This window comes from Podarcis vaucheri, assembly GCF_965113315.1.
Source record: "Podarcis vaucheri genome assembly, chromosome: 3".
Classification (NCBI taxonomy): Eukaryota; Metazoa; Chordata; class Lepidosauria; order Squamata; family Lacertidae; genus Podarcis; species Podarcis vaucheri.
The window spans coordinates 102,282,378-102,310,017 of record NC_138761.1 but is presented as its reverse complement, the minus strand read 5'-3'; the positions used below and the strand labels follow the sequence as shown (position 1 = coordinate 102,310,017).

The 27,640-nt window shown below is 41.1% G+C and overlaps 1 protein-coding gene across 5 annotated transcripts in view; it reads left to right on the top strand.

Moving 5' to 3' along the window:
• The window catches only part of CSMD1 (CUB and Sushi multiple domains 1), a 997,036-nt gene that overhangs the window by 950,542 nt on the left and 18,854 nt on the right, over positions 1-27,640 (top strand). For 4 of the 5 annotated variants that reach the window (XM_082215380.1, XM_082215382.1, XM_082215384.1 and 1 more), the window contains 11 exons: positions 245-433; positions 1,125-1,298; positions 3,639-3,821; positions 6,303-6,479; positions 7,634-7,813; positions 8,013-8,186; positions 9,950-10,123; positions 14,157-14,230; positions 15,613-15,724; positions 17,624-17,803; positions 21,547-21,591. In XM_082215380.1, the coding sequence (XP_082071506.1) occupies positions 245-433; positions 1,125-1,298; positions 3,639-3,821; positions 6,303-6,479; positions 7,634-7,813; positions 8,013-8,186; positions 9,950-10,123; positions 14,157-14,230; positions 15,613-15,724; positions 17,624-17,803; positions 21,547-21,591 (1,662 nt within the window). The remainder of the gene's footprint in view (positions 1-244; positions 434-1,124; positions 1,299-3,638; positions 3,822-6,302; positions 6,480-7,633; positions 7,814-8,012; positions 8,187-9,949; positions 10,124-14,156; positions 14,231-15,612; positions 15,725-17,623; positions 17,804-21,546; positions 21,592-27,640) is intronic. The other variant, XM_082215381.1, reaches the window with a different exon arrangement.

The following is a 27,640-nucleotide window of genomic DNA, read 5'->3' as shown; positions in this document are numbered from 1 at the left end:
AAATAAAAACGCCGCAGTCATCAAGTTAACAGAAATTGTATATTTATTTGCATATTTTCAATTATGTAAAGCTTTAGTGATTGACTATGGAAATCCATCTACCAGCAAAATGTCGAATCAAATGTATTTGGCATTAATTAATGGCTGTGGTATTGAGCTTTAAGTAGCACTGAATTGTACATTGCATGCCATGAATATTTTCTATGAATTTTTCCATTCAGTAGTGAAAAACCTTGTATTTCAGTGGTGAACTGTTCAGATCCAGGCTTCGTGGAAAATGCCGTTCGCCATGGGCAGCAGAATTTCCCAGAGTCTTTCAAGTATGGAATCATTGTGGTGTACCACTGCAAGAAAGGATTTTATCTTCTTGGATCGTCTGCTTTGACTTGTAAAGCTAATGGTTTTTGGGACAGATCATTGCCCAAATGTTTGCGTAAGTATGCAACAAACTGAATTTTTACTTTATTTTTTTCATCAGAAGGCCAGGAAGCATCAGTTATCACCGAAGTGCATGTAAATAATTGATTTAACAATGTCGGTATGCTGAATTTTGTTCTACACTCGGGAGAATTTCCTTAACAAGGTATCTACTGTTGTGTGCAATAGTATACCAGCCATTACCAGGAACAGAAGGTCAACACAGCTGATGTTTTTTTTCCATACAATTTACCTTCTCAAACCCAGAGCTCTGGTTGAGAACCTACCCAAGCTCAAATTTAAGCTATGTGCTTTTGTTTACTTGTTTTTAAAGACCCAGATTTCTATGGGCCTCGATTTAGTTTGCTTAGTTAAGATTTTAACTGGCTAAAATGGGTTTGTGAACGTCATTCTGGCCCAGGTAGGAAGAATTGTAGAACTATATCATGCCTGGGCCCACCTGTAGCAGATCTGTTTCATCACTGTTCGAATCTGCTTCTCTATTAATTTGTTTCCTGCACTCTGAGGTTTGTGAAGAACAGATGAAAAGGGCACCAAGAGAAATGAACAGGAATGATTCATTCATACAATTGCATGTTTATTGTGCAGAATAGTAATGTTATATTTATAAACCTTTACAAGGCTCTATTGCTGTCTTTCAGAAGATCAACAGCTATAAATGCTAATCCTATTTTTCCGCACTGTAGCAATTTCTTGTGGACACCCTGGAGTCCCAACCAATGCAATTCTGTCAGGGGACAAATTTACATATGGATCTATAGTTCGCTACTCTTGTACAGGAAGCCGAACTCTCATAGGAAACTCTACTAGAGCATGCCAAGAAAACAGCCGCTGGAGTGGAACTCTCCCTCACTGCTCAGGTACCTATGAAAGCATTGACTTAATGTGACCTTGTAGCTGAAATTATTAAAACTATTCCCTTGCAGCAGATTTTAATGCAAGTGAAGTTTAATAAGTCAGATTTTATGCTCTCAGTTGCTCTTTGGTTAGCCGTTCACTCCCGTTATAACAGTGATTTCTTTTAACACCTTTTTGTATCTGAAGGATGATCTATTGCTGAGTCCATCTATGGTCTGTAGGGATACATGTTGTCTCCAAAGTTTCTTCCTTAACCCAGCATCCATTTAGAGTGTGTTATATGGCTCAGTAGGGACGCGGGTGGCTCTGTGGTCTAAACCACAGAGCCTAAGGCTTGCCGATCAGAAGGTCAGCAGTTCGAATCCCCGCAATGGGGTGAGCTCCCGTTGTTCAGTCCCAGCTCCTTGCCACCTAGCAGTTTGAAAGCACGTCAAGTGCAAGTAGATAAATAGGTACCGCTCCGGCGGTAAGGTAAACGGCGTTTCCATGCGCTGCTCTGGTTCACCAGAAGCGGCTTAGTCATGCTAGCCACATGACCTGGAAGCTGTCTGCGGACAAATGCCGGCTTCCTCAGCCTATAGAGTGAGATGAGCACACAACCACCAAGTCGTCCGCGACTGGACCTAACAGCCAGGGCTACCTTTACCTTTATATGGCTCAGTAGCCAATAACTAGGAGTGCCTCTAGATGCTAAGGATACTTCCTGATTTTGGAAGAAGTATACTTTTTGTATACAGTGGTACCTTGTGTGATGTACCATCCCCCTTACGAATGCTGCGGGTTATGTGCTCTGCCCCTTGTTATGACCTTTGTCCCGGGGTGCGAGCAGAAGTTGCAGTCTGGCGGCACCGTTAGAGAAACCATGCCTCATGTTACGAGCGGGTTCCTGTTATGAGCGGACCTCCAGAAGGCATTAAGTACGTAACACAAGGTACCACTGTACACACATATCACCAATGTTTGTATCCTTTGTGTTGCTGTTGGGCATGATTTTTCTTCAGTTCAGTTGGGGTCTTCATGAAGCCATAAGAATGAGGAGAGAAGATGGTCTCAGCAATGAGTGGATTGTATGTTTACCGGCTCTGCTAGGTTTTGTTTTTTTAAGCGATTCTCATATATTATATTCATTATTATATTTACCGGTATATACACTCCAGGTTTCCTAATGTAATCAACACAACCGTGCATATAACTGCATACAAATATTTATAAAATGATACTGTAGAAATATAGTACCAGATGGGACTTGACTCTTGTCTAGGTATTATATGTATAATATATTTGTGCATATACGGTACTGTTTCTTTCGCTCTATAAGACGCACCTGTAAGACGCACCTAACTTTTAGAGGAGGAAAACAAGAAAAAAAATATTCTGAATCAAATATTTTATTCCAGTTAGAAGAGGGAGGGAGGGAGGGAGGGAGGGAAGGAAGGAAAAGAGAATGAGAGTTCACATTTGTGTGTGCCTGTGGTGGGTGGTGGGCAGCTGTATTGCCTTGCCTCCACGGTGGTGCCAGAACCAGAGGAGAAAGAGGAGGAGACTCTGGGACAGGAGCCGTGTAAGCAGCTCTCCCTTTGCTTGCTTCACAGTGAGCTGGGAGGAGGGGCGGAAGGGGCTCCCGTCCGTCCATCCTTCTGCCTCAGTGTAAAGCCAGCAGAGCAAGAGCCACTGACACGCTCTCTGCGGCTCTTGCTTTGATGCAAGAAAAGTGAGAGCTGTGCAGAGCTCTTGCTCTGCTTGCTTTACAGCAAGTGACGGACGAGAGCCATGGCTCCGACTGCGGAGGCATCCCTCAGCTTGTGACTGCAGCGGCCGCCAAGGGATTCCTCTGCCGTCCACTGCATTCGCTCCCTAAGACGCACAGACATTTCCCCTTACTTTTTAGGAGGAAAAAGGTGCGTCTTATGGAGCGAAGGATACGGTAATTAGTCTGGCTTTTAAACAAAAGCAAAAACTCATTCTACATGCCCTTTTCCTACACAGGAGAAAGGTTCTGGGCAGGCACACCTTCTTTCTAATCCTGCATCTTAAGCAGAAGAGTTCTGACATGGAATTTTCAGCTCTTCTCTGATTATATTCACTGTGACATAGACCTATATTAAATTATTGTTAAGTCTCTGTTGATCAAACCTGTATTTGGTAGGCTGACTCGGTCTATTGTGGCTCTTGGGCAAAAATATTTGTTTGACGCCTTGTGTTTTGTAACGTGCCTTTGGGTCACACCTCAAAGACACACAGAATTTGAAGTGGAGCTGATGCCTGGCTGGTCGTTAGCCGATTGACACTAAACCGTGCTGACGCCTCCTGATAATGACCCTTTTGATACTTTGCATTTACAGGAAACAACCCAGGATATTGTGATGATCCTGGAGTGCCATCCCATGGGTCCAGACTTGGGGATGAGTTCAAGATAAAAAGCCTGCTACGTTTTTCCTGCGAAATGGGTTATCAGCTGAGAGGTTCCCCAGAAAGAACATGCCTCCTTAATGGATCTTGGTCTGGCTTGCAGCCAGTATGTGAAGGTCAGTATCAGATTCAACTCATGCAATTGCAACTGTATAGCTACATTTCCATAAATATGATACTTGGTGTTCTGGAGCTATTGTTTGTTCTTGAAAGTACATTTAACTACTTGCTTTATTTCAATCTTGGTTCTTAATAGAACTGATCAGGTTTACCACTCTCTTTTATTAGTCCCACACCTGTTAATACAATGTGCGGGTGGCGCTGTGGTCTAAACGACTGAGCCTCTTGGGCTTGCCAATCAGAAGGTCGGCGGTTCGAATCCCCATGACGGAATGAGCTCCCATTGCTCTGTCCCAGCTCCTGCCAACCTAGCAGTTCGAAAGCACACCAGTGCAAGTAGATTAATAGGTACCGCTGTGGCGGGAAGGTAAATGGCATTTCCGTGCGCTCTGGTTTCGTCACGGTGTCCCATTGCACCAGAAGCAGTTTAGTCATGCTGGTCACATGATCCGGAAAGCTGGCTGCAGACAAAAGCTGGCTCCCTCAGCCTGAAAGCGAGACGAGTGCCACACCCCATAGTCGCCTTTGCTTGGTCTTAACCATTCAGGGGTGCTTTACCATTTTTTTTACCTTTAATACAATACTATATAAACAATATTATAGCAAAATGTGCAACAGTCTTAAAAAAGTATGGAAGTAAAACAAAATAATGGAAGTATAGTGGTCTGCTAAATCATCATTACTGTTGTGGATTTGAAACTGTTTATCTCTAAGTTGATCATAATTATAGCAGAACATTGCTGTAATGTGAATCTGATGTAAACTTTCTGATGGAAAGAAGTCTACCACATTCTCTTAAGTACCATCCATTAGGGCTAGGAAAAAGAAAACACAACCAATAGTCTCACAATATCTTAAAAGACATTGTTCCAAGCTGGATGTGGCTACAGGCTGCCAATTACTCACCCGTGGTTTAATGAAAACTTTATTGTCTTGCCTAAGCTCACAGGCAATGTGGGGAAGGCATTTGCCTCGGGAAAGTGAAACAGAATCCAAGAAGGCCTGCATGTATCATAAGTTAAGAATAAGAGCTACAGGCAAGTTTTGATCTGGATTCACATTTTGTCCTTCATTCACCTTTCTTCTTCCTGCCAAAAAAAAAACAACCACCTCAGTACACACACAGGTCACATACACAAGTGATTATGAACCTCTCCTATTTTAATTTATTATAAGCACCTGTTCTCCTTTCTAGCCAGTAATCCATCTTCCCACAGCTTACAGCTTGTTTTTCACCAGCAGAACGTTTCACCGTTCTTTCATGTATAGAATTGATGTTGTGCATTTAAATACCAGTGTTTCTGTGGGCGTTTTTGTATGAGTTACTACAAAGTGCATTTTGAGCATCCTATGAACTAATTTGAAAGAGAACATAGAAAAGTCTCTGGTTGTACACTGTAGCTAATGTGGGTTGGGTTTTCCCCTCTTTCGTTTTACATTCATATTAGGAAGTATTTTTTTTTATTTAAAAAATCTGATTGGAGAATGATGTGAAAAATGCTAGTATAGTTAAATACCTGAACTGGGACTAAACTGATAGTGACCTATTGGCTCAAATTGTATTTGTGACTGCATGCACATACATGTGCAATTTGCACCAAAAGAGGGGTTTCTTCCCTTACACAGATATCTTTATTGCTGTCGCTACCAATGTGGTTCCTCCAGTCTAATATCCACCTGGAGACTGAGTTAATTTAATCTTCTGAACCCTCAAGCTCTTAACAGAAAAGCTGATTTATCAAAAACCCCACTCAAGGACCTTAGCTGGGGCCCCTTTTTGGCTCAGTCTTACCTGACATGACTCAGGTTTAGGCAAGTGTAATCGCAAGAAACAGAACGAATCTTCACTTTCCTTCCCTCACAGCAAAACCATTTGCAAGGAACCGTACTTGAGCCTGTTTTCAATACAATAGGCTGGAGCTGTAACCTTTATGAGCAAATTATATTAGGAGTGAGACTGTGTGAAAGGCAAGCTGCTGTCTAACTGAAACAGATAATCTCAAGGAATACTGCAAGGAAAGTGAATTCCCCCTTTAATGGAGAATTCAGTTGTGCAAAAACCTAGCATGTGAACACTAACCACTGGTTTCACCTTGTAAAATCACCCCATCCATTTCTGGGGGCAAATTGGTGCAAGTTCTCTCAATGCATATTTAAGACTACATCTTTAAAAAGAGGAGATGTCTATGAACAAACATCCCAGTGCTTTGACTACCTCCCACCTTCAATTATTTCTCCCCCTCTCTCTTCATGCCCCATTTTTACTAATGCATGCAAAAGGGATATATTGTTACCTTCTGCCAATAATGAAGTAGAACGGTAAGATAAGCCCAATATAGGGCATGCATATTTTGATAACTTCACCACAAACTAAACAACTGAAAAGCTTTGGTTTCCCAGGGTTTGTCCTGCGTCAGTTTAAAGGAGAAATCAAATTTACTTTATTTTGCTTTCCCTGTCTTTCCCACTTTTGACAGCTGTATCTTGTGGCAATCCTGGGACACCAGCCAATGGCAAGATAGTCTTCAATGACGGAATTTCATTTTCTAGCTCAGTCATTTATGCCTGTTGGGAAGGTTACAAGACTTCAGGACTAACTACGCGACACTGTACGGCCAACGGGACATGGACTGGCTCTGCCCCAGACTGCACAGGTTGGGAACTGACGCCCTGTTAACAATATGCTTAAAGACTGAAAATAGATGTGCTATCCTTGTAGAAGGAAGAAAAGTGTTTTCTTCAAAAAAGGAGGGCACAGTAAATTATACTCTTATTCATCTCCACATATGGAGCCTGGTCCTAAGTATGTTTGTTCGAAAGAAAATCCCATTGAGATTGAAGCTTACTTCCAAGCAAGTTTGTTTAACTTCGCAACCATAGGTTACCTCACCCTTATATTTGCAGTGAGTAAACTACGCTGACATTCTGGGACATATTCCCAAGTAAACATGCATAATATGATTGTGCTGTAAGGCTTATTTTTCTGAAAGCACACCTATATGGCTGCCCTGCAGAGAAATTTCTTGGTCCTACCTGTAACGTTTTTGCAACAACATACATGAAAGTAAATTGAGTGAATTACCTTTTTGACTCAATACAGTATACATCTATGAATGCTTAAATCACATACCAATCAAAAAATTTCTTTGTTGGCACTGTTTAGTCTTTTATCATTAAGCAACATGGCTTCTGAGGAACAGCAGTTTTATAATCTGAGTAACAGCAGTTTTATAAAATTATCCTTTCTGTTATTTCAGTCTGTACTGGAAACAATCCAGATTTGGGATTTACAGTGTATGCCTGTGTAATGGGGGACGTGTTGCCTACAGAGTAAATCAGAAAAATACATGCAGTAGAACTCCCAAAATGTATAATAATGCAGGAAATGTGACTTAGAGTTTGTACAGGTGTGTTTGTGCAACATTTACATAGATTTGGGCAACAGGGGGCTTCTTCAGTTTGTGAGCACAACTCGTTTTTGAGGATCAGAACATCTCCTAATCCAGTAACATTTCTTCTACGCTTCTATGCACTGTTAGAAGCCCCTGATTATATTTGCGCTTCAGGATCACATGCCTCCACTTCGCCGTAGACATACACAGAAAAATGCATTTTTAAAACTTTATTGGTTTAGGAGTCACATTGAGGTTCACCAAGGGCTTCCTGAATATAAACGTAAACTTGCATACAGATCCCTAGGTGATGTCTGTTGTTATATCTGTTTCTGCATGTGCACTTATGCAAGATATAGTTTTTTATTTTTATATTTTAAAATAAAACATGTTTCCTCTTTGTGTTCTAACCCTAGTGATCAGTTGTGGAGATCCAGGTGAATTGTCAAATGGCATCCATTTTGGAAGGGATTTCACCTTTAATAAGACGGTCACCTATCAATGCAACCCAGGGTACCTAATGGAACCTGTTGGTGCATCCACCATACGCTGTACGAAAGATGGCACCTGGAACCAGACTAAACCCATCTGCAAAGGTTTGGGCTTTAATTAGCTGACAAAAATTCAAGTTACAGATTCTCAGCATAACCGTTCTCAGAAAAAAAGTAGAATAAAACAAGAGTTGTAGTCCAAAATAGCTGGGTGGCACCATGTTGACAAAGGCTTATAAAGATATCTTGTTCAGTTTTTACATTCCACCCCCAATAAAAATCTTTTCTTTTTTGTTTTCATTAGCTATCACATGTGGACCACCACCCCAGGTGGTGTATGGAAAAGTGGAAGGCTCCGATTTCCACTGGGGATCAAGTCTAAGTTACAGTTGTGCTGATGGGTATCACCTTTCCAATTCTGCTATCCTGTCATGTGAAGGGCGAGGAGAGTGGAGGGGAGAGATCCCACAGTGCCTGCGTAAGTTTACTAAGATTAAATTGTTGATAAAATAAAATAAAAATCATGGTGCAATAGTTTGGGAGAACTATGAGATGCTGTCATGTAGGACAAGAAACTGAATGTTCTGGGCTGGAGGGGAATACAGCCAGATGGACAGAGTATAATTAAAATGATGATGATGTCATCATCATCATCATCATCATCATCATCATATTGTTGTATGGGGGATCAAGATTAGCTGTAGGGTGGCAGCACCCATGCTGCTTTGCACAACAACCAGGCACTGGAAATACAAGCAATGCTTGTGCTTCTGAAATGCCACAATAAGTAATGTAATATTGAAAGTATTGACATGCATTTTTTGCCTCTGACAGCATTGCTCATAGCTTTTCCTTTCTTTTAAATTCTGAATCTCCCAAGTGCTTACTCCTATGGAAAATTAAAACATTTCTTGATAGAGCGTCCATTTGCTGTCTTATTGTTGTTTCATTGATTATGACTTAATAGCTAGTTTCGAATTGTGTTTACAGATGTATAACCCTTGACCATTGCTTTAAATGTGACTAGGCTTGGAGGTAGTCCTTGAGCAATTAATTTTTAGAACATTCTTAAAGTGCATAGAACACGAGCAAGTAACACAGATATGGTGCCTTCAAAAAACAAGAGCTTCTGAACACATAATTGGTCCATGTTCTGAAAAGATACTCTGGGAAACAAGGAGCCAAGAAGACTTTTCTTCTTTCTTTCTTTCTTTCTTTCTTTCTTTCTTTCTTTCTTTCTTTCTTTTGTCTTCCATTTATATTCCACTTTTCTTCTGTCATGGAACCAAGGTGGCATATTCCTGGTATGCAGATGGTCATCCATCGAAGCACTGATTGGACCCAGACCTGCTTAGCTTCCTAATAGGTGGTGACCTCATGCGCCTTCAAGACAATATCAAGCCTGCATAGACTGAAAAATCAAACATTTGAAAATGATTTTTGAAAAAAGAAGTTGCATGAAACTACCCAGTGGCAAAAAAGTGATAAATTAGAGAAGGAGAACAAGTAGCCAAGGAAAGGCCTTATCATTGATTTGGGATACTTTGATACTCCTGACTTAGCCAACTCGTCTTGACTTTTCTTTATTCCGTTTCGTATCCTTATGAGGAAAAATCTTATTGCAGAAGCATACTTAGATGAAGAAGAAGGGTAGTTTGAGTATAATTCAGCTACAAACTTAGAAGGGGGAAAAGTACCAGCTCACTTGTAGTTTCATATTCCATAATATGCCCCATGAAATGTCCTCCCACAGGAATGGCTTCCTGTATTCCATATGCACACATTATATGCAACTGGCACCCTTCTCATTGTTCCTGTTCCCCACCAAATCTGCTCCTTCTTAGGCCCTGTGTGCTCCTTACTAGGTAAAGGACCCCTGGACAGTTAAGTCCAGTCAAATGTGACTATGGAGTCGTGGCGCTCATCTCGCTTTCAGGCCAAGGGAGCCGGAGCCCTTTCTCAATACTGTCCTCTCAATACTAGGTACCTCATCTGTAAATTAGGCATCTCAGTTAATACCACTTTTGTGGGGCGTTTAATGACACACCAGGGCATTCAATACTTGCAAACAAATGATGATAGCAATAAATTAGCATTCAAAAATCGATGTAAATTGGATAAGCAGTGTGGTGCCTGCTAACTCGTATTCACCCCCCCCCAAAAAAAATAAACCTTCACTATGCATATGCTATACATCATTTTAAAGCCTTTTATTGAACATGTTCCCTTTTTCTTTAATAGCTGTCTTTTGTGGAGAGCCTGGTACACCAGCCGAGGGGCGACTCAGTGGCAAAAGTTTCACCTACAGATCTGAAGTATCTTTTCAGTGCAGACCACCTTTGATACTAATAGGATCTTCAAGGAGAATATGCCAAGCAGATGGCAGTTGGAGTGGAATTCAGCCAACATGCATTGGTAATTGCTACAATTATTTATTTGTGCTGTGCCTAAGTGCTGCTTCACACATGTTTCCTACTCTGTTGAAGATAAACTAAAATGAGAGAAGCTGCTGTGCATGGGATAAACTTAAGGTTTAATCCAGGCATAGGCAAACTTGGCCCTCCAGATGTTTTTGGCCTACAACTCCCATGATCCCTAGCTAGCAAGACCAGTGGTCAGGGATGATGGGAAAGCCTATCCTCTTCCCAGAGGGGAGGTGTTGTGAGTGGGAATCGCTTCCCGCGTCCACAGGAGGGGTGTGGCCGGGGCCCGTGCATCATTGGAGTCCTGGGCCCGCATCACACACTCCAGCCCGCCAATCTGGCGGGCTAGTGGGTGTGGTTTGGCCCGCCCTTTTAGGCTTTGCCTCACCACTTGACCTTGCTATGGACTTCGGTTGGTTGCCCAAGGGGCCTTGTAGGAATTTTTTCCACTTGGCGGATTGGCTCTAGCCACCTGGTTTTTCGCCTACCTTGTAGTAAATCGTCACAACTTTGTAAGGTTTGGCAGTTGGGCATTGCTTAGGCAACTGTGAAATTTGCCCCCAACCCCATCCTGCACTCATGCAGCTGATTGTGTGGGAGTTGGGACTTCCATTGGCTAACATTAATTGTTTGAATGGGGAGGCAAGTTTCATAGAGATTGCTCCTGGGGAGGGAAAATTTAAAACTTGCCCTTGTTACATGCTGTGATCTTGAGGGAACAGCACCCTGACTTTCCCCAATATTTCAAATTGCACACAGTGGGATTGCTACTTATGTGTTTAACATCATGTGCAGTTTGAGTGTGTAAAAAGGTCACCATAAGTTTCTAAAAGACATATGTTCTTAACGTTGCATTTATAAATTCACCTCCCCGGTAGTCTGCTGGAAATACAATCTCTCTGTGTGCGAGTGTGTATTCCAGTGAAGTGTGAGCAGACCTCCAGCCATCAGCCAAGTTTCCCCACTCTTCTCCTCACATCTTCCTTGCTTGTACCCACCCCCCAATCCACTCTTGAAAATTTAAGACTGATGGAATGATATGGGATGATAGAGAATCAATGGAATGCTGGTGGTCGTGAACAGAAGTTTATTTTCATCACCTGTGGATCCAAACAGTGTGTGTGTGTTGTGTGTTCGTATAATTTTTGTTACAGAACAGGCCCAAGTGAATTTGATGCCATTTGAGCATCAAAGGTACTATTTTTTTTAATCAGGAAAAAGCTCTGTGTTCATAAAGATTTGCTGAAGCGTAGAAAACGGCATATAAATCTGCAGTTTATAGGATCAAATGCATCTGATCCGTTGAGATTCTTAGTGCAGACTTTCCACATTTTGAAGAATCAGGACAACATGATTCAAATGCAAATTACCTGTACAGTCATACCTCGGGTTACAGATGCTTCAGGTTGTGCATTTCCGGGTTGTGCACTGCACCGAACCTGGAAGTACTGGAACAGGTTACTTCTGGATTTCAGCACATGCGCAGAAGCACTAAATTGAGCTTTGCGCATGTGCAGAAACGCCGAATCGTGACCCGTGCGTGCGCAGACTCAGCACTGCAGGTTGTGAACATGCCTCCCGCATGGATTACGTTCGCAACCCGAGCTTTTACTGTACACCCTATTGATGTCCTGATTCACCCCAGTGGGGATGCATGGGATTTTTGTGGGAGGTTTTTGCTTTGCTGCAGCTATATCAGTTGCCTTCATACTTAAAAATCAAGTGCTTCCTAAGCAGACAGAAGGAATCATTCTAATTAAGATCAGCTTAAGGAATTGTTCTAATGCATTGTCCAATAAGCTCCCTGACACAAAACCACAGAATGGACTCATTGTGCAATTATTTTGTTGAATCTAGCCCCCTGTTTTATTTTCCATTTACTTTTTCCTTACTCCAGATTCCTTGATTCATTCAACATTTATGCTAGGATAACTTTTATAATTTCCTTACTGGGGCAATATATTCTCTTTTGGGGACTGTGCTCAGTTCTCACGTTGCTTACTCCTTTGTCCCCTCCTCTCCCAAACAGCCCCTTTCATCCAAGAGCATAGAATTTTGCTTTCAGGCATTTTTCATCCATCGTTTTTCTTCATCTCAGTAATTTCCCAGGCTGGGAATTTCCCAGCCTCCCGCATCTTCTCTTGTCTGCCCACCTGGTAAGGGTAAAAGTCAGTCAGCTTTCACAATAAGACAGAGCAATTCCACTGCCTTCTCCATCTCACAAATAATGCAGCATTAATGACAAGTAACTCAGTCCTGTACAGTTAGGTGACCTTGTCCCTACGGGTAGAGTTTGATTTTTATGTTGGTGGTGCTAAACTGATCCAGTGCTCTCGGGTTAAAGGAAATCCTGGCGATGGAGCACCATCCATTTAAAGTAATAATTCTACTCTGCGACTGATCTTTTCCCCTTTTGAAATAGTTTTGCGCAGCTAAAAGAATCTTATTTTTCCCCCTCTCCACCTGAGCAGCTGCAACCCTTAAGGCTGCTTTAGCAGCCATGTTAATCTCCTGTAGAGCTCTTAACTTCACTAGCACATCACTGAGACCATAAAGGTCTTTAAAAAGAAAGGGAAACAGTATTAACACTTCATGGTTTCATTTGATGTTTAGAGAGTTAATTAATATCTTGTATTAAAGTAGCACCGTCAAAGCCAGTGAGAGTCCACCAAGGGAACCGGCTTGCAAGTCACTCTGTGGCAACTGAAAGTGGAGGCAGAGTTCCCTTCTTTTTGTTTAAGCACCAGGACACAGGGGTGGGGAGAAGGATTGGCCGTAGTGTGGACGTTTGATGCTCGCATGGAGCTGACACAGGTTTTCCCTACCTTAGCCTTCAACGTCACTTCCTGGTGCTTGAAACCTTTCCACCACAGTTGCCCGCTGAGGCCACTGGGAATTTGCTAAAGCTTGCCTTCAGTGGCTGCTGGAAGCACATCAGCCAGTTACTAGTAGTTAAAAAAGAAAGCAACTTTTCAGTAGGTGGAATTATTGCCTAATTGTGTCTGTAGAGCTTTGCTGGGGGCACCATTCTGGAGGAGCCCACAAGATGGTACCGTTCAGGATTTTTTTTTACACTGCATTATATTTTTGTATGTGTGTGTAATTTGCTTTTAGTAGGCAGCACTGAACCACAAAACCATGTTTGAACATTTATCATCCCGGGGAGATGGGATGCTGAGGTAGTAAATCCAATTTTGAATTTCATAATCTGAGCTGAGATGTTTTTAGAGTAACAATGATCCTTTGTAAACAGCACTTCCCCAAAGGTGACACTGTCTAATTTTTCCTTGCTACTTTTATTCAGCCACTGCAGCTGTAAGTCAGTTCCTACACACACACTAGATCCCCCCCCCGTTGGTGGGATATTGTTTCATTTTCCCATTAGCAGATGCACAGTCAAACTGCTGATGAAGTTAAAAGTCCCTTGATTGCTGAAGTACACTTTTTTATATATAAGTCATGTGTTACGCTCTCATCTGTCTGAGTTCTGAAGCCTGTAAGATTTGCTTTGTAAATAAGTCCATTATATATTCCACTGACAACATGATTAAAGTGGCTGCCTAGGATTGAAATTTAAAATCAGGCTAGAAATAGGAAGTAGCAGATCATATTTTTTCTGGATTATAAGGTTACAAATACTGTGCATTGGAAATTACTACAACTTAGCAAAATGCCTATCATTATGGTGGACATTGTGCATGACAGGCTTGGGTACGGCAAGGAGCCTTTGCCTTCCCTTGCGCACAAAAACACTATGCAAGGAGTGGACTCCCACTGTCCTAAGTTTAGCACTTTGCCATTCACTCCTAGAGAGAAAAGGTAACCCTTTACAGAAAATCAAGTGATACCTCCAGAACTACATTTCAATGGGGCCAAAAACTTTGTTCCCTTTGGTGTTATGTATTGTAGAATGTAAGTTTTCTTTTTACTGATTGTATGTTAGGTGCTCTGGAAGACTTAAATAACGTATTCTTGCATAACAGGCTTCTCATGAATTCCCTACTCACTTCTGTTTTCAACTGCAGATCCTGCTCACAACAGTTGCCCAGATCCCGGTACACCCCATTATGGAATACAGAATAGTTCTAGAGGCTATGAGGTAATTTTTTTGGCGCTGTTAGATTTAGAGTACCTGTTTGCACATGGTGCTTTAGGAGCACCGATCTTGGTCTGCTAGAAACCTAGGGTTTTGTGCCGAGTTGTTTCCAGCTTTTAAAAGCCCATACGTTTTAAAATGTCTTCTTCCAGCATTTTCAAGAGAACCTTCCTGTTGATTTCATTGAACAGCTTGAAACATTGAAACCTTCTGACAATGATTATAACATAAGCATTTTTAAGTAAAAGGGGGGGGGAGGACACCCAGTATTTATTTTAGCGATAAGAATAATATGAGCATGGTCAGAATGGCTGGTGCTCAATTAACATTTTTGATCTTTTTTTGGGAGGGGCAACAGATAGTTTGTCAAGTAATTTCGTTTAATTGGTAAATTGTGATGAATCTCCAACACAAATACTGAAACGGAAATTATCATGCATATTGGTCAATGTACTGCTTGATTGTGTGCTCTCCATATAATCTCTCAATTAGGCACAAGGCAGTAACTTGAGGGTCTGTCTTGAGAGCAATTGACAAATAGTTTCAAAAGTACATAAACACCACAGCTGACTTAACATTTTGCATATTTATGACTGTTTCAAGTGAAATTCTACCACAGTGTGAACCTTAAAGGTCAGTAAGAAGTCAGTAAGTCAACGTGTCTGTTGTGGAGGTTTGACTCCAATTTCCTCATCCTTTGCAAAACCATAATCAGTCTTTAAATGATAAAGATTGGGCAATTATCTATCTTCTCCTCTTACCCCATTTTTCTCCTGAGTGAAATGGTTTGCTGTATTATTTTCTTACTAGTGCAAAACTGAATATTGAATGCACAAACTCACATATACAGTTACTGGTCAATTGAAAACGACATGTTTGCAACTTTGACTGTTGGGTGATTTACCATGGGCTCTATCTATATGGGGAAAGGACAACTTTTTCTGCCAGGGTTTCTTCTTCTGAGTCAATCAGTCTTGAAGGAAAGCTTTCTAACTCTTTCACATTAATTAGTTAAAGCTATAGTTGAAGAGTAGGATAAGCTGACGTACTTAGCAGCCCTTAAAGCGAAAAAGTAGAATTTATATTTTAAAACAAAACAAAAAGAATATTCACATTGAGGAATACAGTCACTGTGTTTGTCACACATGTCAGTTCACGGAGGACCGAGCTGTTTTCACGAAATGCAGACAAAATGGGGAGAGAGATAATGTGTGCCAAGCATTTGGTGTTCTTCTCCATGGAAACTCTCTGTATTCATTGACTTGATTGGAAAAGGAAAAGAAGGGAAATGTCCAAAATGTTATTTTGTGTTGTGGCGAAGAGATGAATATTATGTGTTCTATTGTTGTTATTTCTCCTTTTGAATTTTCTTTTTAATTCTTTAGGTTGGGAGCAGAGTCTTTTTCAGATGTAGGAAGGGTTATCACGTGCAGGGGTCAACTACACGCACTTGTCTTGCAAATCTAACTTGGAGTGGCATACAGCCCGAATGCATTTGTAAGTAACAAATGTTAACTACTTCAGTTATGTATCTTTTTTTAAAAAAAAATGATGATGATGATGATGAAGAAGAAACAGGATGGTAAAATAAAAACTTCACTTTCAATACTGACACAAGGTCACTACTCAGAAGCAATATTTGCTTGGGTGATCCAGGCAGCTGTGGAGCATTCTAGCTCAGGTCTTGTGTACATGTTGTATTTGCTTACATGTACATGGCCTCTTATGTGGCGGGAGATTTCTGGACCAGTGAGAGCTAGACCATAAAGAAAGCTGATCGCCGAAGAATTGCTGCTTTTGAATTCTGGTGCTGGAGGAGACTCTTGAGAGTCCCATGGACTGCAAAAAGATCAAACCTATCAATTATGAAGGAAATCAGCCCTGAGTGCTCACTGGAAGGACAGATCCTGAAGCTGAGGCTCCAATACTTTGGCCACCTCATGAGAAGAGAAGATTCCCTGGAAAAGACCCTGATGTTGGGAAAGATGGAGGGCACAAGGAGAAGGAGATGACAGAGGACGAGATGGTTGGACAGTGTTCTCGAAGCTACGAACATGAGATTGACCAAGCTGTGGGAGGCAGTGGAAGACAGGAGTGCCTGGCGTGCTCTGGTCCATGAGATCACGAAGAGTCGGACATGACTAAACAACAACAACTATGCCATAATTATCATATACCCTTAGATGTGTGGAAGTGGGAAGGAAGCCTTGTTTTAGATAAGGACTGGGTTCTTCAAAAATTACGCTCAGTTGCTTTTCTTCCTGGATTTTGGAGTTCTGAATTACCCACACTTGTTTCTGAAGTGCAACCAATACATTAGGAATTCTTAATTTCTCTCTCTCTCTCTCTCTCTCTCTCTCTCTCTCTCTCTCTCTGTGTGTGTGTGTGTGTGTGTGTGTGTAAACACACCACAGACAAACATTTTTATCAGACAGGTGCATGCATTTCTTTCCTTAGTTTTCTCATGATTTCCTGTCCCCCATTAACAAAACATGGCTGCACATGGAAAAAGCAGTGCAAAAAAGCAGCAATGTGATTGCATGCACAATTGCAATCTGGCTTTTTCTTCCAGTATTGCTTCCCCCCTGTCATTCTGATCCATTCCAAGAAATCCAGTGCTGACGTGACTGTGGCTCTTGGCCTCATAAAGGGGCACCCTCCATCCCTAGCCCTATAGTCAAAGTGTGATTAAGTGTCAGGCAAATGTCCCAGGCTCTGCATGAAATGCTTGAAGATTAATATATTTAGATTTTTTTATGACAGCTAGAAGACAAAAAAGAAGACATCAGAGAGCATATTCAGTAAAGTACATTGATGTGAAGCAAGACTGGCCTTAGGTTCTTATCTTATTTCAAATTAACTTTGAGATGCTGTGAATGAGCAGAGCACAAAGAAGAAGAGAAGTATACTTACAGTGGCTTGTACAACCAGTGTAGCATAGTAAAAACCTTTCTATGGAACCTTTATTTTGCAGAGGTTTATAATGAATTTATTTAGCACAGAAATCACTGTGTAATTTTCAAGGTTCTTTGAGTCACTGAAATGGAAGTGAAGCAGACAGCTCAGTAATTCATAGTACTGATCACAGCCTAATTTGCAATGATGTGTGGTTTAGCTTTCCTTTTCTTTTTCTCTGTTACCTTCCTAATAATCTTCCATGTGCGGGGAAAGAAGGTGTTCTGAATACCCTCAAGTCCAACTTATTTTACATTTCTCGCTTCACATTGCTTCTTTGTCAACCACATGTTCAGCTGCAACACAGAAACGACATGCCAAGCTATTCATAACATGGAACTTGACTACATTTTTTCTTACAGTAACAACACGTTCATTTGCATTTTTCTGGATTTGGATATATACTTTGCTGATATATATATATATTTTTCAAACTTTCAGCTCATGCTTGCAGGCAGCCAGAGACACCTGCAAACGTGGATGTAAAAGCAATTGATCTGCCTACCTTAGGCTACACTTTGGTGTATACATGTCAGCCAGGATTTTTCCTTGCCGGTGGATCAGAACATCGAACGTGTAAGCCAGATATGAAATGGACAGGAAAGTCACCGGTTTGTAAAAGTAAGTTACTGATGAAAATAATGGTTCAATTATTTTCTACTTTCTAACAAGTCCAAGCTCACACATAATAATAAAAAACGTGCGCTGTGATGTGAATCAGGCCTGCTATGTTTCAAAATATTGCATTAGTATCCCTTTCCTATGTATAGAACGATAAAAGTAGCAATGAACCTGTGAGAGCGATGTGCCATTTTCAAGACTGAAGAGTGTATATGTTTCTTCTTTGCCCCACAAGTCATGCGTGTAGGTGTTCAGCTTCTTGAATGGGCTGGGCTACCTTTTGGGAAACTCTGGCAAGCAGTTACAAGAGTTGTTGAGAGCCTATCAGGCTGATGGGGCTGCTTAAAGCCTGTGACCGTATATGCACTTAGCTGGGGACCTTATTTCCTTCTCTTGGGGGGCGGGGGATAGGAGCAGATGGACCAGTGGCTAGCAAACCAGGAGCAGCCCAGCAGCTCACATTGCCAGCCCCCCTCCACTTACCCTCTGCGCAGACTTGGGAGTCTCACCTCGCCTCAGGGCTATGCCAACCTTGGAACCCTTATATGCAGTGTCTCCAGGAATACACCCATGGAAGACACAGCTTGTAAAGCTCATAGTATTGGTGATGCATATTTACTTCTTCCCCTGCATGAGCTGGGTTATCTCCTTATGCCATGTTACATCTTTAGCAGAACATCTGCAGGAGCTGACCATGCTGAAATTGTATGTTCTTGTAATCACGATGGTAGGATAGAGACAATTTCCAGGTGTCTTTCATACCCAAAAATAGATACCCTGTGTGTCCCTGCTTTAACTAGCTTCATGGCTTCCAATGAGCCAGTCATTTGCTCTGAACTACTCTGAACCTAAGAGTTCCTTGGAGGAGTTGCAGGCTCGCTACTGGAGCAGCAGCCCTGTGCTACAGGCACAAAACACATAGAGGCAACTTCAACCACACAGCAACCTTCAAAGTGCGAGTGAGCATTTCTACCATGTAACTGTGTGGCCAGGATGGAATTTGCAGACCTTATCAATACCTACAAACACACCCCTGCTTCCTCCTCCCTTATCCATGAGGCGGAATCAAGTCTTAAAATCAAGTCTAGACTTTCTTTCAGATTGTGCTTTCCTACGGGAAACAGTGACAACCCCTGATATTCATCCTGACTTTCCCTTGAAATGTGTTAAAACGTCCATATCCACTGCACGCAGTGGGGCAGTGCTAGAAATCTGCTAGATATCTCATTTAGAGGCTGTAATCTCAGATCCCTAAAGGCTGGGTTTTTTTAAGTCTCCAGAGAATTGTTTTGTCCCTGACCTAGTCCATGGGGCATTGCTCACTGAAGCTCCCAAACAAACCAATCTTCATTGACTTCATTGTGTATTGAACTTTTCACTTAAAAGTACTATTAGAAAAATTGAAGGGGGCTTTACAACTGTACAAGTGGAAATGCAACCCAAGATACAGATTTGCCATACCTTTACTTGAAAGGAGTCTGCCTACAGCAGACAAGAATCTTGCTTGTCCTTGGGCAGGGATTTGTTCCAAGTTTTTAACGGAAAATATTTGTTGTTTTGTGCAATATGTATCTATGTGTTTTCTCCTTCCAATCATTATGATGCGGGTGGTGAGAGCATTTCTCTCCATGCAACTGGTGGCATATTGATTTTTTATTATTATTTTTAAAAAGGCTGAAAGGCTGCAGTGATTTCTTATTGAATTACCTCATGTCCCCTGACCCTTCCAGTGGATTAAATATGGCGTAACCACTACTCTTTAGTCCTTTATCATCAATAGTAGACAAAGGCCATGCAAAACAAGCAGATATTGGGACAAGGTTTCATACAATTGCATGTGATGTGTATTTTGCCCTCAGCTTTTTGTGTTTTTATCTTCCAAATCATTTGTGCTTCACTGTGTTTCTGATTTAGGGTTCAGTTGGAGGCTAAACATGGCATCTTGGCACCTGCTATATCTCTTGAAGGGTAGCCTCTTATGAGTCAGTGTGTGCTTATACTTCTTCAGGAATTTCTCATAGTGCAACAAATATGTGCTGCCTCTTCTTTGTGCAGCAGTCTTAAGAATGGGACTGCTCTTAGAAATGAGGAGAAGCTGAACTCTATATGATTTCGCCTCCCTCTGGCATGATATAGCCTGACTTGTCTCTCAGACTTGGTTGGAGGAAGGTCTCCACAACTCTTGAAACTACTTGCTATAGTTTCCTGTCAGGTCAGATGGACACTCTGTGTGACCATCTTATGAATTACATGGTGTGTCCCCACCCTCTCAAGGAAGAATGACAAGTAAGTAGCACTCTCCTATATATCAAACAAAGCTAGGTTGGGCTTGAATGGGTTGGGGGTGGGGTGGGGGTGGGGGGTGTTGCAACTAAGCTTCCCTTAATCTCAGTCTATGTCACAGTCTTACAGTTTTTCATGTGTTGTCTTTTAGTGTTTAATGTATATATAGTACTAAAGGTGTCAAATTATGAAATGATTGATGGGTCCTGCAAGAATACTGTATCAAATAAATATGTATTTTTTTTGTTTTTCATTTATATGAAAAACAATGTTTTCATGTAAATCTACATGTTTCTTTTATAAACAATCTACATGTCTCATTCTAGTAAGAATTAGCAGCACAAGCAAAAAGATAGATTTTGTGACACCCCTGGTCAAAATTTGCCCATGGGTCTTCAGCCCTGTAACATTACCTAATTCAACTTGTTTGAGGATGAGCTCTGCTCCTTGCCATTTAACAATGTGCCTAAAACCAACCTGAACAAAAGGCCCTATAAGATTTAATTTCTCAGACAGGATTCTTACACGGCAGATATATCAATAAATTAATAGATTCTGATGGAACAATCTGAGAGGCATTTCAGAATTCAAGCTTTCTGCTGAACAATCCTAAAACAATTAGGCAAACTATGGGTGTCACAAGTATCAAAGGCAGCAGGTGTCTGTGTTATTTCTGGAGAGAAGGATGAAAGCCTAGGATCTGCCTAGGGAACAGAATCAGGCTTGCACATCTGCCTGCTTCCTTCTGTTGAACTGCCCCTTGCCCCTCTCTTCATTCTAGTCTTGGGCTGGAATCTTCAACACACTTAGTAGGGTGTAAGCCCCATTGGGTGCAATGGGACCTACTTCAGAGTAATTATGCCTGGGATTGTGTTATTAGTAGATTAGTGGCAACGTCACCCCAATACATGGTGGCCATGTATGCATTGCAGTGCACACTTAAGTAGCACTCTTTAATATAGCACACATGCCAAAGATTTATCCACCACAGCTGGCATGTATTATGAAGCGTTGTCATTGTCTTGGCAGTTCCTGGGGTATTATACAATTAGTTCAGTATAATTTAATTGTAGGTTACAAGTATGTATACATGTAATAATAATGATGGACATACAGGTGCAACATCTTTGTCACCAATATAAGGCTCTCTGTTACAACACTGTAGCTGATATAAAACTAATCATTTTTTAGAAATGAGTGCAGTAATCATTTCTGCAATCAGCAAGCTTGCCACAATACAAATGGACTCCCTGGAGATTTCCATCTCATTCTCTCCCCCCCCCCCTCTGATGAGTGTGTAGAATTATAACTGCTTGGATATGTAATATAGATTTTACTTCTGCTATAAATGGTAGGCGTATTGGAGAACACACAATTGCCTCAATCAAGAATGATGTATCAACATTCTATACATAACTCAGTATGTTCATAAAAATGATAATTTGTCTTTTTACTTGTAGGTAAAGGAGTGAGAGAAGTTAATGAAACAATAACTAAAACTCCAGGTTTGTATACGAGAACAGTTTTAGAACTAAATACATTAAATCGCTCTCTAGTCCAGTGTTTCTCATACAGCAAAATTCTTTCTAACTTGCAAATGAATCATTTCATTACAAATGACAAAACAAAACAATTTCACAAAAGTACTGGCATATAAAAATTGCTGTCCGAAATTGGTCATGACACAACTCTCTCTCTGTCTCTCTCTCTGTGCGTATATATATACAGCCTTTAATACAATGTCCTCTTATGTGGCACAATTGAAGATGTTTGTATGGCTTAGCTTTCATGGAGACAGTAAATCAGTGTCTGGGTTATACTACTATAGGCTACAGGTCGGGGTTCATATGACTGAATGCCGCTCCATAAGAAAAAAATGTATCCACATAGAAAATGAAGGATTCTAATGCTCCATTATACTTTCCTGTGTGGAGAGAATGGAATTTGTTTCATGTCAATTTCATACATGGCCAATACGAAGATTGATCCATTCCATCTACGTATGGTATTTAAAAAAATAAAAAATCTTACCAGGTGGTCCAAGAGTTGGCTTTTCACCACCCTCCCTCCATTATTTAACACGTTCTACCCACTTGGTATGGCTAGAAAGCACAGCAGATGCCCACATGGCTTGCAAAGGGGCCTCAAAAGTCCTTGGGATGACAGGATGTGATGACATGCCACCCCTCCTTTGACACTGTATGGGGGGAAAATGTTTTCATGGAAGGGTACATCGGGGCAGGTATCTCCCCACCCCTCACCCCTATCCAAGTTCAGAAGAGGGATAGCACATCAAATCCCCTTGTAGGTATTTTCAGACTGATTTTCAAGGCATTCAACAACTGCTACTCTTCATGGTCATTCCATGTAACATGAGCCCTAATTAAGAGAAAAGTAGATTTCGGCGTTCTGATTCACAAGTGCATTTAAGGGTCAGTTGTGTTGTCTTTGGAATTAAGATTACTCCCCTCCCCCCCCAGAAAAATAATAATTCCCAAGCATTCCTAAAATACACTTATACCCTCAATCATATGCGTCTCCACCTGCAATCTGAGGTAGTACAACCCATACATTCTCGTTTCAGTGAGAACTACGCCAATACCAAAAGAGTAATTTTACATATTAAACACAAGGCGCTAGATAAAGTTGCTTTATATCAGACAGTGCACAATAATGGAGAGCCTTATAATGAAAGTAGAATTGCATTATGCTGAGATTTCAGGTAAAATCTATTTCATTTTCATCTTATGAATGTTCAAGTTCACAATAATAAAAAAATGTATTCTAAAATTTAGATTTGGAAATGAAATTTACTCTTTTGCCTAAATCTGCTTAAAGTTGCATAACTTTATATGAGTAAATGTTAAACTCACAGCACTTGTCGGCACATTTTTTTACAATTGCAATGGGAAAACCACTTTTCAAAGCAGATAGTAGAGTTGACACTTTACCTGTCTCCTAAATGGAGGAAGAAGAAAGTGGCACGTCCTCAGACTAGTTCCGTACAACACAGACTTGGGGCGACTCCACACATTGTATAACATGTTTGCAGACACATGTAATATATAGGTAGTTCACATTAGAAGTTGTGATTGGCTGTGCCACCCTTTTTATGCTGAAAACAACAAAAACCACCTAGATTTCAAGCTGTATTAAATACCACCACCCCTGTGAGCAGTTTCATTAAGATAGTTATTGCTGACATGAACTTGCATCCATTCTATATGCAGAAAATGTATTCAATTTGTGTGACTTTCATTATGCACCTTGTGCTAAAGGTCCAGTCGTGACCGACTCTATAGTTGCGGCGCTCATTTCGCTTTATTGGCCGAGGGAGCCGGCGTACAGCTTCCGGGTCATGTGGCCAGCATGACTAAGCCGCTTCTGGCGAACCAGAGCAGCGCACGGAAACGCCGTTTACCTTCCCGCCGGAGCGGTAGCTATTTATCTACTTGCACTTTGACATGCTTTTGAACTGCTAGGTTGGCAGGAGCAGGGACTGAGCAATGGGAGCTCACCCCGTCATGGGGATTCAAACCGCCGACCTTCTGATCGGCAAGTCCTAGGCTCTGTGGTTTAACCCACAGCGCCACCCACGTCCCTAGCACCTTGTGCTAGGATACCGCAAATGAAATAAAATCCCAAGGTGTTGTTCTGCTTGCACAAAAGGAAGCAACATAGCCTCTCTATTCTGACACTGTGTGAACTCTTGTATGCAAGAGTGTTAGCAGCAATTGTTTGCTCAAAATTGTTTAGATCCAGCCCATCATCGAGCTCAGTTCACTTGATTCCCCCCAAAACATAACTTGCAGCACTTTAAGTGAAATTTACGCTGGTTCCTAGAGGGAGAAGTGCTGACTCTGCTCAAGTGTGTTTGTGCAATAACCAGGCAGATACACCAGCTCTGCAGAGTTCATTAGACCATCACTGTAGGAAATGAGTGCACGTAAGAATTAGGCACTGCCTTCTACTAATGACCAGCAATGACCTGAAAAGCAAATATATATATGGTTCTACTTTTCTCTGCCACAGTTCATACATTCAGCTGGGGGCTGAGCTTCAACAACATAGTAGAAGAGTAGCTCTCACTCTTTTCTTTCTGCCGTGCAGATGCTTTGCAGTGCAAACTGTACTCCTCATAAGTGCTCCCTTGCATTGACACCTAGTTCAACCTGGTTGTCCATACAGAGGTCTCAGTTCACACTGAAGTGGTGGAGGGGAGATCCTGAGTGAAGGAAGGGAATAACTTGTGCCACTCCATCATGTTGGCTCATTAGTGCCCTCATTGAATGTATGAATCTCCTATCTACTATACCAAGTTGTACAAGATTTAAACTTCTGTCTGAGCAAATTTGTTGTGGAGTAATTCATTGTGCACTCATTAATAGTTATTAACTACCACGCTACTGTAGTTGAATCTTTTTCTCACTGCATAAGTTTAGTCAAATGAGTAGGGTAGGAAACAACCGTGCAAGTTGTCCTTTCTTGGTTTGTGTCACAGTCTTGCAGTCTCTGCATTGTGTCTCTAGTGTTGAATGTGCAGCATGTATTTATTTATTGAAACAGTCTTACATGCAAAGTATGTTTCCTATGTCTCAAAGTCAACGCCTTTGTCATCTGAGATCACTTATGAGCTGATTTTGAGATACAGTGGTACCTCGGGTTACATATGCTTCAGGTTACAGACTCCACTAACCCAGAAATAGTACCTCGGGTTAAGAACTTTGCTTCAGGATGAGAACAGAAATTGTGTTCCGGCGGTGCGAAGGCAGCAGGAGGCCCCATTAGCTAAAGTGGTGCTTCAGGTTAAGAACTGTTCCAGGTTAAGAACGGACCTCTGGAACAAATTAAGTACTTAACCCGAGGTACCATTCTACAGTGCACAATCAATTTTTGATATATAATTTGTTGATATCCCTGTTTTCCTGGAAGTTTTGCTTTTATCTCTGTTATACTGCAAAATGATGAATATAGATCATCTACCAGATCCTCGCTTTGTTCACGCATTCCTAGAATTTTTATGGCTTGGAGATAGGGCTGCGTATGACCGCTCTGCCTCTTCTGTCCCCATCCCACCCTAGTGCTCCTGTAGAACGATCCAAAGTATCTGAAAGATCTAAGTGCAACCATCTGAATATGCATAGAATCTCCTCTTCAGACCTTTCTTAAAAGGTGTCTGGCCCCTTGACCCCTCCATACTTTATGCCCATACACATTCTTTGAATGGAATAATAGATTTTTATTTTTATTTCTACCTTGCTCAGGAAGGCCTCTTAGGGATTTTGGTTTCTCTTACTTTCTCATTTTTGAATCTTTAATTTTAGTTCTCCACATTTCTGAAGCAATTAGCAAATGAGTCTTTTTTAAAATCCCTCACAAAATTCATCGGCATTTTAGTGAGAATTTTTATATAATAAACACATTATTGTAAACACTTTTGATGAATACACATTTTTGCAGGTAACTTTCCCTAACATAATGTGGCTTTTCATATGTAATTGTCACTGGTGTATTGGTGAAAAGTGTGAATAGAAATGCATATATCACTTTTTCTACACATTGGTTGGAGAACTGCACCACAAAATTCACAGAAATGTGAATTTTGAAGGATAGCAGTGTTTTTGCAAATTAGGTAGTTCCTCTTAAAAATGCGAGCAAAATCTAATTTCTACCCCACCCCTACCTCTTGTGCACAATTTAGTTGTTACATCGGGATATGTTTGCACAAACTTTACGGGGAGGTTGTGCAATATTGGTTGTTTATTGAGTGCCCGTTCTGATTTGCTTGAGGGAGGTTATGCGACTTGACATTGGGAAATTGCTATCCCACACTTCCCAGTGCATTTTCTCATCACTTTCCTTACCACAAAAAAGTCTGATCTGAAGCAGGTTTATTGCACAAGATCACCAAATCCTCTTTAATTGTGAAACCTGAATTTGTATGTTTTATTCAAATAGTGACCGTATGAAACTTTGTAACAAGATTTCCCAGCTGTTGGGAATTGCAAGTGCAGAAATCACAGTTGCAAATAAACTTAGCTTCCAGCAGGCATCTGGTTGGCCACTCTGCGAAGCTGAGGTTGCCTGATTAGATGTGTCAATCGCCTGATCCAGCAAGCTGTTCTTTCTTCCCATGCAAGTGTATCAGAGCAACCAGGGAACAGCTGTCTTTTATTTGTCTATTCCGCCCCCCTGCTCTTCAGCCAAATAATAATAATATGGTCCCAGTCTTAACACTAGCTCTTAGCTGCAAACTTATTGAAATGACCAGCTGGTGAAACCTTAAGGAGAGAAAGAGAAAAGTTTCTGGTCTCTCAGCTCTGCTAATGGAGAAACCCTGCAAACTTGCCTCTCCTTCTACTGTGCTGAGTGGAAGAACTACTTCATTTTACTTATAGGACCCAGATTGCTGTTTGATGTCAGGCTTTCATGCCCTTCTAATGATTTGGGCCGCTGTGAATTTTACTGCTTTTGTTGTTTACATTTTAGAGTGTTCCTAGTATTTTATCCCACTGCTCAGCTCTCCTTATGAAGGAATGAATAGGAATAAATAAAATAAATAAATTTCCCTAACTTAGCTTCTGACCTATCAGGTCCCATATAACACACCAGATGTGTGTTTTGCTCTACTAGAAGCTCAGTTCCCATGCCATGTTTTTGTTGTTTTTTTTACAATTGAAGGCCAGAAACAAGAATAGCAAAGTTTCCTTAAGTTGGGAAAATGTACATGCGTACAATAGGGAGCTTGTCTTTTCTCACTTTGGGCTTGTGTATGATGACCTTGCCTGGTGGAGAGCCACTACTCGCTTAATTTTGTCACATTGCTAGTGTGGGTTATTCCCTGCAGTTTTCCTAATGCAGTTCTAAGTGTAGTTGGGTGCTGGGAAAATTTAACATGTGGAGCCTACCTCAGAATCCGTAGAATATTTCACACCAATTTCTGTAGCTTTATTTTATACCTCAGTAACTTCCATACGAGATTTTTTAATGCTGCTGAGGCAATGTTTTTAATGCAGTCAACTTCAAATGGTAATAAAATGATGGTACAAAGTGCATTTAAAGTGGCGCTGTGTTACATAGCTGTGCTGTTCCTGAAGATCATTCCACAATGTTTTCCTTCAAAAATGAATCCTGTTCAGCAAAGGTTCTCCTACAATTGTAATTAGTGGTTTCCTCTTTCTGTCCCTTTTATTGATTCCTGTTCAGCACAGCTTGAGGGGATTAGTGGTGTATTGCCTCTTAATAAGTCAGCTTTTGTTCATGTGTGAGTTAATTGCTGGTTCCCTCTCATTCTCCCCCACTTTATAATGAAATGTTGCTATTTTGCTAGATAAGAAATAAAATAAACAATTAAAGGAAGCCAGTAATTAAAACCCCTCCCATGGGAAACAGAAGCTGACTAATAAGCAATGATTCACCACTAATCCCTCAGGCTTGTCAAACAGGAAACAGTAAAACTGCCATAGGAAACTTATTGGTAAAGGCAAGTAGCATCTGAAGCATCTCAGTAGTTCATTGCCAAATGACACCTAGAGCTTCAGTAGGGATGCTTGA